General features: G+C 40.6%; 1 protein-coding gene across 6 annotated transcripts in view; it reads left to right on the top strand.

Annotated features, from left to right (window-relative positions):
• Positions 1 to 692: 692 nt before the first annotated feature.
• Positions 693 to 11,369, top strand: part of Ptprc (protein tyrosine phosphatase receptor type C) — a 104,758-nt gene continuing 94,081 nt past the window's right edge. For 5 of the 6 annotated variants that reach the window (XM_042701287.1, XM_042701286.1, XM_042701284.1 and 2 more), the window contains exons 1-2: positions 7,612 to 7,713; positions 7,799 to 7,914. In XM_042701287.1, coding sequence (XP_042557221.1) covers positions 7,842 to 7,914 — 73 coding nt within the window. In that variant the 5' untranslated portion in view covers positions 7,612 to 7,713; positions 7,799 to 7,841. Of the gene's footprint in view, positions 816 to 7,611; positions 7,714 to 7,798; positions 7,915 to 11,369 lie in introns of those variants that run through there. The other variant, XM_042701283.1, reaches the window with a different exon arrangement.

Here is an 11,369-nt window from a genome sequence, read left to right as displayed (position 1 = left end):
GTAGGGGGGTGGGGGTGGGGACAGGGGTACAAGAAGCCTCCCAGCCCAGCGCCTTCCACGTCAGAGGGGAAACAGGAGGGGGCCGCTGCTTCCCATCTTCTAGGCCCGGATGGCTCCTTCCCCAGTGTGGGGTGGGAGCCATGGACAGAACCCAGGACCCTTCCCTGACCATCTTCACCTTCGGGTGATGCAGCTCAGCACCCCGACTCCACTCAGTGCTCCCACCCAGGGTTTTATACCACCAGGCACGTTTGGTCTGAGTATGTGAGCAAAAGGAAAGAAAGCCAGAGGAAGAGAGAGAGAGAGAGACAGAGACAGAGACAGACAGACAGACAGAGACAGAGAGACAGAGACAGAGAGAGACAGAGACAGAGAGAGAGAGAGGGGAGGAGAGAGAGAGAGGAGGGGGGACAGAGACAAGCATACAGAAAGACAGAGAAGCATGGATGACAGTGAGAGAGAGACAAAGGATCAGAGACCGAAACAGGGAGAAAGGAGAGACGCGAGAGACTGGGAGAGACATGCCCCCACGCGCTCACACACTCACACACCCAGGAGATGCACACACCAACCGGAAGCTTGTTACAAAGGTCACAGCTTCAAGATGATAAAAGAACCCTAAATGAAAAGTTACCAGAGCATACACTAGTTTTTGCTGGCAAAGGTTAGAAATGGGTTGGTGACAGAAAGAAAACAGGAAGTCATTAGGAGATAGAAAACAGAAGAAGTAGGAGCTGAGCGAGAAGACATACAATCACACACAGAAAGAGAGAGAGAGAAACTTCACCCTCACCCCTGTGTCTCACAAGTCCCAGGTAAGCTGTGGGGATCTCTCCTATTGCAGACACACGGGGCACAAATGTAAGCGCAAGGCAGTGTTGGGACCTGTCGCTTCCACTTCCTGAACAGCCACATGACCTTTATCCTGAGGGTGATCCAAGGCTTGGACAATATGGCTGCCCCTCCCCTACCAGTGCCTAGATCCAGGGCTTTCTGTCCATACGTCGCTAAGGTAATGCCAAAGACACAAAGCAAATCCTGAAGGTTCCAACAGTCTGTATTTATCAAAAAGTTGAACACACACATGTGTTCATGCCTCAGATCACGTGTGAGGTTATATTGTGGCAAGTTTTACATTTTTAATTTTCCTCTCTGTATTGAGATTCTTGACAGTGTGACTAACATTTGATTTCTATTCTCATTGTAGTTTTCATTATGTGTTAGAAGAATATTTTAGTATTCTTTTCTTTTTTACCTTCAAGTTATAACGGGCAAAGTCTTTTCTTATGTATACGTAGGGTATTTTTGACAGAAGTGTCTACAGGTCCTGAAACATATTTATATCCATCTCTCTACACTATGGAGCTATTAACCAGCGGACACTCAGGGAACAATTACCTTTCATCCTGATTTGCATTGATCATATGACCTGGTGATTGTCAGCTGAATAGGTGACAATACAAACTCTGTATGCAAATGCTTTCCTGTACATTCTTTCCCTTTTGAAAGAAAGCCCAAGAGATCCTAGAATCTCAGGATCAAGACAACTAGGTTCTTGAACCACTGTTTGGAGATGGGCTGCTAATAGACCACCACATTGGATTGCTTTGTGAGAAAAAAAAAATCCATTGTGTTTGAATCTTTATAAATGTGTGTGCATAATTCTTCTAGCAGGTGTTATTATCTATACTTATGTGCCAACAGCACAATGACCTTTCTTTGGGGCAGAGCTATGCATTTGGAAGATTATTTTGTTTGTACGCACACACAGTGTACAAGATGAATTTGCCTTTACAAAACAGAAAACATAAAGATGCCAAACTGAGCAAGTGTAGCAGATTAGATTTTGTTACCTCAAGCTAAAGGGTTTAAAAATGATCACATCCTTTTTATTTTCTGTAACTCAAATTAAATCTGACTTTGTTCCTTAGAACCTTATTCTTTGGGTCTGGTTGTAAGAAGGCTGAGCAACTGAACACTTTAGCAACTGATGATAGTGCATATTGGTCTATAGATCCAGTAGCCATTTTTATAAATGGTGTGCTTGCATTGGAGACACAGAAACACATCCCATGATCCCTTAATGTAGCAGATGCCATAAGGAAGATGGAAAAAACATCAGTGGGAGATGATCTTCTCTGCTCAGAGAAGACAGGGTCAATGGAGCTCATACTTGAAGGGTTAGAATATGGTTAGAAGATGAGGGCTAGATGTGGGGGCAGGCACGTATACCTTGAGAAGACTATGATTAAACAGGAGATTTAGATAATGCCTGTGTGACTGGGGTTGGGGACCCCAAGAGGATTGTGAAGTGGGATTCAAAAGAGAGGAGCATCAGAGCCAAGCCTTGGAGGTCCTCTTACGCATGTTCCTTCTAATCATAAGTTCAGTGGGAAGATACTTACCCAGTGGAGATTGTGTACACAGGATATGGTTTCATTTAGGAGAGCACGGACAATGATTTTGCAAGTAAGAACTCATTCATACTCACTGAGTCAGAAATAGGCAAGCCCGTTAGGAGGCCATTTTAGTTGTTTATTCAGGGTTGTTAGTAATTAATTTGGAGGTGACATCACCAGAGAGAAACTGATACATTCAGAGGAAATATACAGGGGTACTTAGAATGAATTAAGTGAAGTAAGTTTAGGAATTGGTCGAAAAGAACTGTAATAGCTGCAATGTTCTACCAATTCTTAGCACAATAAAGGTGAGAAAATTCATATGTCACCAACTATCAGCCCAAAGACAGATTCAATATTACCTTAAAAACTAAAATAGCTAGGTCTTACATGATAAAACCTCTGGAGAACTCAGAAAATGAGTCTTTTAAATGAGTGCCCGTACCTGGCTAAAGTAGTTCACGGTTAACTATTCTGAAGACAGGCTTATGAACCAGGGAGCAAGGTGGGTTTGGAGAGAACAAATGAAGTTCTGAAATAGAAAATCGCATAGAGGGACTTCTTTCAAGTAGGGAGGGAAACTTCCCTGGGGAACTGAGATTAACGCGCTTGCCCCAAGGAAAGTTGTTCAGAATGAGTGGTAGGGAATGGGGTGAGCAGAGCATTCTGGGAAGAAGGAAAAGATCCCGAAGAGATAAAGAGGTTGGCATGTCAAGGCACCAAAAAAGAGCTATGTGGCCAGCATAGAGTGTGGGAGAGGTGAAATATGAACGGTGAAAAGCCGGGAGCGTGCTGAGTAATGTAACTGAAAACAGAAATACTTGATTTGTTGTAAGCCAGGACTCTATTGACAGAAGATAGGTTTGATTGCTCCGTGGAGGGAATATTGAAGGGAGACAACAATGGAAGCCTAGAAGTCAGCGGAGGGGTTCTTTCAACTCTTGCCTCTTCTCTCCTGCAGCCTGCCTTTCTTCGAGGCTGCACTGGCTCATTCTGAGCTATCAGCTTGTAAATGTGTGAACGTGCTCTTGTCCGTATGCAACAGGTTGGCCTTTGTCTGTGAGTGCACGATGTGGGTGTTGCTACTTAAAAATCTAATGTTTCCTTCAGACCCTGCCCTTAATTTTAACAGACTAAAATATGACATATAAAGACTGTGTATGGCAATATACCCAGTGAATCCAGGCACTCAAGAGACCTAGGCAGGAAGGTTCCAGGTTTCAAACCAGCTAGGATACATAGTGAAACACTGTAAACTTAAATATTAATAAATAAAACATAAAAGCCTACTCATCTGGTGCTAGATAGTCATTTATGCCTTGGGCAGAAGAGTTCTACTCACTTGGCTTACAATAAAATTGAATCTTTTAAATACATACGTGTATATATGTGTGTGTGTATGTATATATAAAACATACCTAACTTGCAAACCCTTCTTTGATGATAAAATATACTCCTATGAGTATATTTTATATGCTTTTCTCTCATTCAGAATGTAGGATGTTCTACACTGGCTGCTGATGTTTCCAGTGTTTTGCATGCCCACAGCACAGTGATTTTCTCTCAGGGTGTCGGTGGCAATTCCCAAGGAGATTTCCATTAAGAAGTGGGGAGCTTGAAAGGGGTGAGGTGGGGTCAAGGGGAGCGGGGTGGATGACAGGAGAAGAGGAGGAGAAAATGCAGCCACAAATCCAATGTAGAGCCTACAAAATGAACGGAGTGAGGGCAGGAGTGGGGGGGGAGAGGGTTGGGGAGGATCGTGAGAGGGGTGGCGTGGATCAGGATGCATCGGATTCATGAACCGCCTTGTTAAACAGCAACTCCTTCGCACAATGACTTAAAGATAATTAAAAAGTAGGCCAAAGAGTTGAGTGTTCAAAGACATAGCCTTGGATACCAACTTTCCTCATGAAACTCACTACTCTCTTCAGCAGCTACCCCATTTAATAACAAGTTTTACCTATATGATGGCCTGTACTCTTATGCATGGAATATTATAAACAATGCCTTTGAACAATGAACTTACCGTTGAACAAAATGAATACCAGGAAGTTGGAACGTGTCTTATCAAGGAGGGTAGGGGGAGAAGGGGAAGGAGCAGGGGGTTGAGGAATGGAAAAAGGAAGGACAGGTCACACACGTGACAATGGAACTAGGTAAATTGGGGTTTGGGAGCGATGGGGATGACGTTAATCAGGATGTCTTGTACTCACAGATATGTTGAATTGCAAACCCTCTGTACAACTACTTGAAGATAATAAATTTTAAGAGTACCTGGAACAAAATGTGTGAGGCGAGAAGTGAGACATTTGAAAGAGAATAGCGTAATAAGTGAGGAGAGAGGAGAGAGAGAAATGGAAAACTTGTTCACATCATGAATTACTAGTTTCTTTTTTCTTTTTGTCTGTCATGGGGCTTGACCTCTGGGCCTGGGCACAGTCCCTCAGTTCTTTAGCTCAAGGTGAGCACTCTACCACTTGAACCAGTGCCATTTCCGGTTTTGGGTGGTTAATTGGAACTAAGAGTCTCATGGACTTCCCTGCCTGGGTTCGCATTGAACCATGATCCTCAGATCTCAGCCTCCTGAGTACCTAGGATTATAGGCGTGAGCCACTGGCACCTCACTATTGTTTCTTTTTTATTTTTTGGGGGGGTCTGGTCATGGGGCCTGAACTCTGGGCCTGCGCACTGTCCCTCAGCTCTTCAGCTCAAGGCTAGCACTCTACCACTTGAGCCACAGTGCCACTTCTGGCTTTTTTTTTTTCTGCTTATGTGGTGCTGAGGAATCAAACTCAGGGCCTCATACATGCAAGGCAAGCGCTCTACCACTGAGCCACCTTCCCAGCCCTATTGTTTCTTATCTATAGGACTTTAGACAAATCACCTACCTTCTTTGTGAGTAATGGTATATTATTCAAATTTGACAATGTAGGTCAACTGCTATACAAACTGCCTAGGCAGGCAGTAAAGTCTGTGAGATTCTGTCTCCAAATAACCACCAGACAATCAGAAGTGGAGCTGTGGCTTAAAATGGTAGAGTACTAACCTTGAGCAGAAAAACTCAGGATAAAACCAGGCCCTGAGTTCAAGCCCCTGACTGACCCCCCCTAAAAAGGGTAAGTATGAAGAGATTAGGCTGTGAAGCCATTTCTCTGTATGGAAGTTTGACTCCATGGCTCTTAAACAGGCAAACCAAATAGGCTTGTTAGTATCAACCACATATCCACATGGGTACAGAAACTCTACAGTAACTCTTTAAAATGTTATTTTATTGTAAAGGTAATGCACAGAGGAGTTAAAGTAACATAAGGTGATAAGTGCATTTCTTTGTGTCCTCCCTCTCGTTTTCTCCTGCTTTCCCTATCCCCTGATGCTCCCCAAGTTGTAAAGTTCATTTCCAACATAGTGTCTGTGATTCCCCTTCCCCTTCTCAAATGAGATAAACTTATATGCAAAACAAAGGGTTCAAAAATCAGAAACAGTGGCCACAGGGAATAAACCAGAGGAGGAAAAAAGAGAAAGACAAAAAAAAATAACTGTAAACAGTATACTAAAAAAAAGAAAAGAACCCCCCCCCCCCACACACACACCTCTTGTTTCTATATCATGGAGATCATTTTGATTAGCATCATTTTACATGGTCATATGAACATACTATCAGGCTATCGTGAATCTCTGCTAGTACTATTATACTACATATTATAATATTATACATACATATACTACATAATATACATACATATTATACTAACTCTTAACTGGAGGTTTTCGAGTCGCTGCAAGGGTCTTGTCTGCTCATAACTTCCCAACACATTATTCACAGTTCAAATGATGAGTTACTCCTGTGTGAAGTCTTACTTATGAATGCATACAGACATTATGCATATAGACGTTCATTCACACCAGGCAACATCTTAGTTGATAGATTCACTAAGAACACACCCGATCATGATGAGCCTTATAGTGATCTCTCAGTCAAACTTGATCTTCCTTATCAAAAAGATTGGAAAACTGCCGTGAAAGACACAAAGTTATTGTCATAAAGAAGACAACACTTCAGCATCATTGCTTTTCTTTCTCTCATCAGTAACACAAAGGATAACTTCATTTGCAGCAGACACTAGTGAACTTTTGGACCAGGGTTTGTTGAAGTAGAAGGGACAGGACAGTCTGATTTAATTTCTCACAGTAATATGGGCTGAAGCTAGCTTGTGGGGAACCTGTTAATCTCTTTGAGAATAGTTTTGCATAGGAAATAGGTCTTGCTGCTAAAATTGTCTGGGACTAGGTTTGAATAGTTTTGTAGTGAATGACACTATTTGTAAAAAGAAAAAAAACCAGAAGAGTAGTTTATAGATTCACCTGGTTATCTTAATAAATCAAAGTTAAACTTTTAAAAAATCAGTTACTACAATACCTTTCATTCAGTTTGCTGAATACATTACTTCCCAAGAGATGATAACTTGTGGGGCTGGGAATGTGGCTTAGTGGTAGAGTGCCTGCCTAGCATGTGTGAAGCCCTGAGTTCAATTCCTCAGTACCACATGAACAGAAAAAAGCTAGAAGTGCTGCTATGGCTCAAGTGGGAGAGTGCTAGCCTTGAGCAAAAAAAAAAAAAAAAAAAAAAAAAAAAAGCTCAGGGACAGTGCACAGGTCCTGAGTTCAAGCCCCAGGACTGGCAAAAAAACAAAAAAATACTTGGGCTGGGAATGTAACTTAGTGGTAAAGTGTTTGCCTGGTGCATGAAGCCCTGGGTTCCATTCCTCAGTACCAGACAAACAAAAAAATAAATTAGAATAAATAATAAATAAAAAAGCTGATGACTTGGCAGGCATTTATAATTTAAACAGATCTTTACGATTAGTTTCATGTGGTCATACATTTCAGCACGCTTGTTCAGGGAGAGTTCAGGGCTCTCTATCAGTACCACTTCTTTTCCATTGTTCTCTCCCATCTTTCCCAACACATTTAGATATTTTTTTTTAAAAAAAGAAAATGGTCTAAAGGATACTTAAAATCAATATTACTTATATAGTTTAAGAACATATCTCTTGAGAAGAAAAATCTAAACAACCTCCTAGCCGAGTAGGATTTCTTCAATTAAGGAAGTAAGATGCATTGCAGTGACTTTGAACATTTTTTTTTTTTTTTTTTTGCAACTTCCTGCAAAGGGACCCTTCACAACACTTTTGGAGAAGTTAGTAAAAGCGAATCTGACATCACTCCCTAGTCTTACTTGCAGCTAGCAAGTGGTTTTGTTCTTTGGGTAGCAGAGGAGGAAATCGCTCCCGTCCGATAAAATACAAAGTGAAGAGTATGTGTGGATTTCTTTTATTTCTTGATTCGCTTTTTTACAGAGAAACAATTTTTGGCGAGATAACCACTGTTTTGCCTTGCAGGAGGACGCATGCTGTTTCCTGGGGACAGGACTGGTTGCCAGAAATGACCATGTACTTGTGGCTTAAACTTCTGGCATTTGGCTTTTCCTTCCTGGACATGGAAGTCTTTGTTACAGGTACGTAGAAGAATAATCCGCCCCCCCCCCCTTTTGGCGATACATTGGTTTGAAATGGATATTAAAAATAAGTTCCTTTTAAGTGAGTGAAACCGATAAGAAAAATGGCCAAGGTTGGTGTGGGTAGGAGAAGCAGAGGCTTTTTGTAAGATAGAATACATTGTTTCAGTTCAAAAAGGCAGAAATGTTTGGGAAGAAAGATCCCTATTTGAAATGAAAACATTGTTTATCTGTCTCTTTATTTACAAACCACTGAAGGATATTACAGAAGCAACAGTTGCTTTACCCTCCATGAGATGGTGAACAGAAGTTTTTGAAAGCCTAAGGAATTGTTTAACGGTAAAAGCAGCTCAGATGGTGTGTTTCACACAAGAACGACAACAAAATGTACTATCTCCCACTCACAAAATGGCCTGACTTGCATGAAAGCCAATTTTGAAGGGGATTGAGAATTTGCTTCCTCAAAATTTGGTTACTGTTGAAATATTTTATCAAATCTCTAAGCATACACCGTTCAGAAATACATTAGGTATTGGATAAAATATTGACTTCCAGCAGGCTCTTAGGCACTTGAAGTCAATTTTTTATTTTTGCTAATGGTTTTCAAAAATTTTGCTTTGGAAACCATGGGAGACACCACCCTTCCTGGGTGATGGGTAACCATCACAGCCTTGAAGATGTAGAAATATTTAAATCTTTAAGACTCAATGCAAATGCAATGTGCTTTAAAAAATGTAATTAATTGAACCTTGCTTATTTGACCTTTTAATTTTTGTACACTCATGGTCTATCTAGCCATGTTTTTCAGAACCAGTTTCAGTTTAGGTTATGCCTACATATTTTTCTTTTCTTTTTTGTTTTTCTCCTTTTACTAACATAATTAACAAAGGAGATTTATTGTTATATTTTCATACATGAATACATGAGTCCATTGTTATCTACTGTCATTAACTAATGAAAAGCGACAACGTTTCTTAAGAGGAAAAAGATGAAAAGCTTATTTAAAAAATTATCAAAGCGACATGGAACATGGGGTCTTCATAGAAAATCGGAAATAAGTGTAGAGATTACTTTGTAACAAATCTTGCTTCTTGAATTTCACTTTGAAAATCAGTGTTTTGTCATTGTTCATTGTCTGTCTTGGTCTTCACCTTTCTCTTTTTCTTCATAAAGCAAGGCCATATCCACAGCCTCCAGCCCCGCAGAACGTTACATTGTCAATTTATGTTTTTGGCATTCTTAAGACTAGAAAGAAAAAACCATAAGATAAGGTATTTTGTTGTGGTGATTTTATTTGTTTGGATTTTCCAATGTAAAGATCAGGTTTTAAAATTTCCCATGGGAGCAGTGTAGTTGTGAAGTTCCATCCCTGTAACGTTCTGGCATCAATGCGAAGCAAATTCGGAAGAAGAATCGTTGAATAAGGTGTTCTGTGTATTTGATTGTTAATGTTTTACTAAAACATTCCTCTTGGGAAATGTTGGTAAGCAGTGTGTGTGTGTGTGTGTGTGTGTGTGTGTGTGTGTGTGTGTTATTGTTATTGTTGTTGTTCTTCAGCCTGAACTCAGGGCCTGGGTGTTGTTCCTGAGCGTTTGTGCTCAAGGCTAGTGCTGTACCAAAATTAGAGCCACAGCTTTACGTCCAGCTTTTTGGTGGTTAAATGGAGATAAGAGTCTCACAGATTGGTCTGCCCAGGCTGGTTTTGAACCATTATCTTCTCAGATCTTGTCTCCTGAAGGTAGCTGTGATTATAGGCATGAGACTGTAAACCATTTCTGAGTGAGAATTAGAGGAATACTGGAATATTTTATAGGCCACAGAACAAATTGCATGAAAGTTTCAAATCAGTCTATCAATGTTAGTCAACACGTATTTCTGAAAAAAATATTGTCTTTACATAGTCACTTGTATTTCTAAGACACACCTTGTGATTCAATGTATAATTTAGGAAGCATTAGTGCTCCTAACGGTTTTCATTGGGAGCAGCAAGTGAGTTGGATCTTACATTTTATATGAATATATTAACATTAAGTTTCTGTCAAGGATATGTGAACTTTTGAATATCAGACTTATGTATTCTAAAGGCATAAAGAAAATAGTCATCGGTGGAAGAGAATCATACCAGTGCATTAGCACGGATGCGTTTTATTTCATTTCTAAACCACACATGTGAGGAAGCCGCCAATGCTTTACCTACACAGGCCTCAAGCTACTAAGTTCATTTACATACAAGTTTCTATTCTCTCCTGTGGAGGAGCAGAAGAGAGATATTCCTCTTTTACATTATGTCTCTTTGCTTGCCATTTCTAAGCCGTTCTAGGCGCAATGGGAGCATAGAAAGCTCAGGTCAGTGAGTGTTCTAATAACTGTGGAATGCCAGAAAAATCTCCAGCGTCGAGCAGTTGGAAGTACTTTGAATTATGCCACATGAAGTAGGTTGAGCGGTCTGAGTCATAGCTGTGAAGATCCATTTCCTGAACATAACCCTTCATTTTTCCATCCACACTGAAAAATCCCACGTGTTACAAACCTGCACTCTGCCTTGCACGTTGCCAGCTGGCGTGCAAGTTCTGAGGTGTGCCGATTGCATGCAGCAGACTTAGGGAGTGGTCCGTACGTTGTAACTTCAGGAGGTTCTGTGATCTGGGAATGATGAATTATTCATTTCTTAAAAACAGTTTTTCAAACTGCACATTTTTTTGAGACCCTCATCATTGCTAGAATCTGGTAGAGGTAAAGATGTGGAGGGTTTAGAACTCTGGATTTCCTTTTCCTTTCTCACTTGATTTAAGTAAGCACCCAGAGTGGTTTGCTTGAGCTGGATGCTTTCTCTAGTCTATTTGATATCTTCTCATCGGTAAGAAATAACAACTCCACATTGCTCTCTCTCTCTTACACACGTGCACACGTGTTTGTATAGACACCCATATACACTAGTTGCATATGTGCAGTGTAATGTTATACAAGGTACATATGGTGTGATATATGCTAGTTGATTGTGTATCATCTACCTACTGGACCTCCGTATTCATCTTTTATTTTATTGTTACTTTTGTGGCAGTACTGGGATTTTAATTCAGGGCCTTTTACTTGTTAGCCAGGTACTTAAAATACTTGAGTCATGTCCCTAGTCCTTTTGTTACTTGAGCTATTTTTCAGTAGGATCTGACATTTTCACAAAGCCTGCCTGGGGCAATGGTCCTTCTACTTACATCTTCCTCCTAGGCAGGTTGACAAGTACACACCAACTCACCTGGCTTATTTTGTTGAAATGGGGCTCTATCTTTTTTGTTGTTGTTTGGGGCTGGATTTGAGCTATTATCTTCTCAATCTCTGTCTCTCTAGAGGCTGGGATTTTGTGAGCTTCAGTTCTGGGGTAGTTTTAGTTTATTTTTCTACAAGCTAGTTTCATTAACTTTATCTGCTATCTGTTGATGACCCTGGTCCACTATCTG

This window comes from Dipodomys spectabilis, unplaced genomic scaffold (assembly GCF_019054845.1).
Source record: "Dipodomys spectabilis isolate Male_0828 unplaced genomic scaffold, ASM1905484v1 ptg000288l, whole genome shotgun sequence".
Taxonomy (NCBI): Eukaryota; Metazoa; Chordata; class Mammalia; order Rodentia; family Heteromyidae; genus Dipodomys; species Dipodomys spectabilis.
This window is presented reverse-complemented; position numbering and strand designations above follow the sequence as displayed.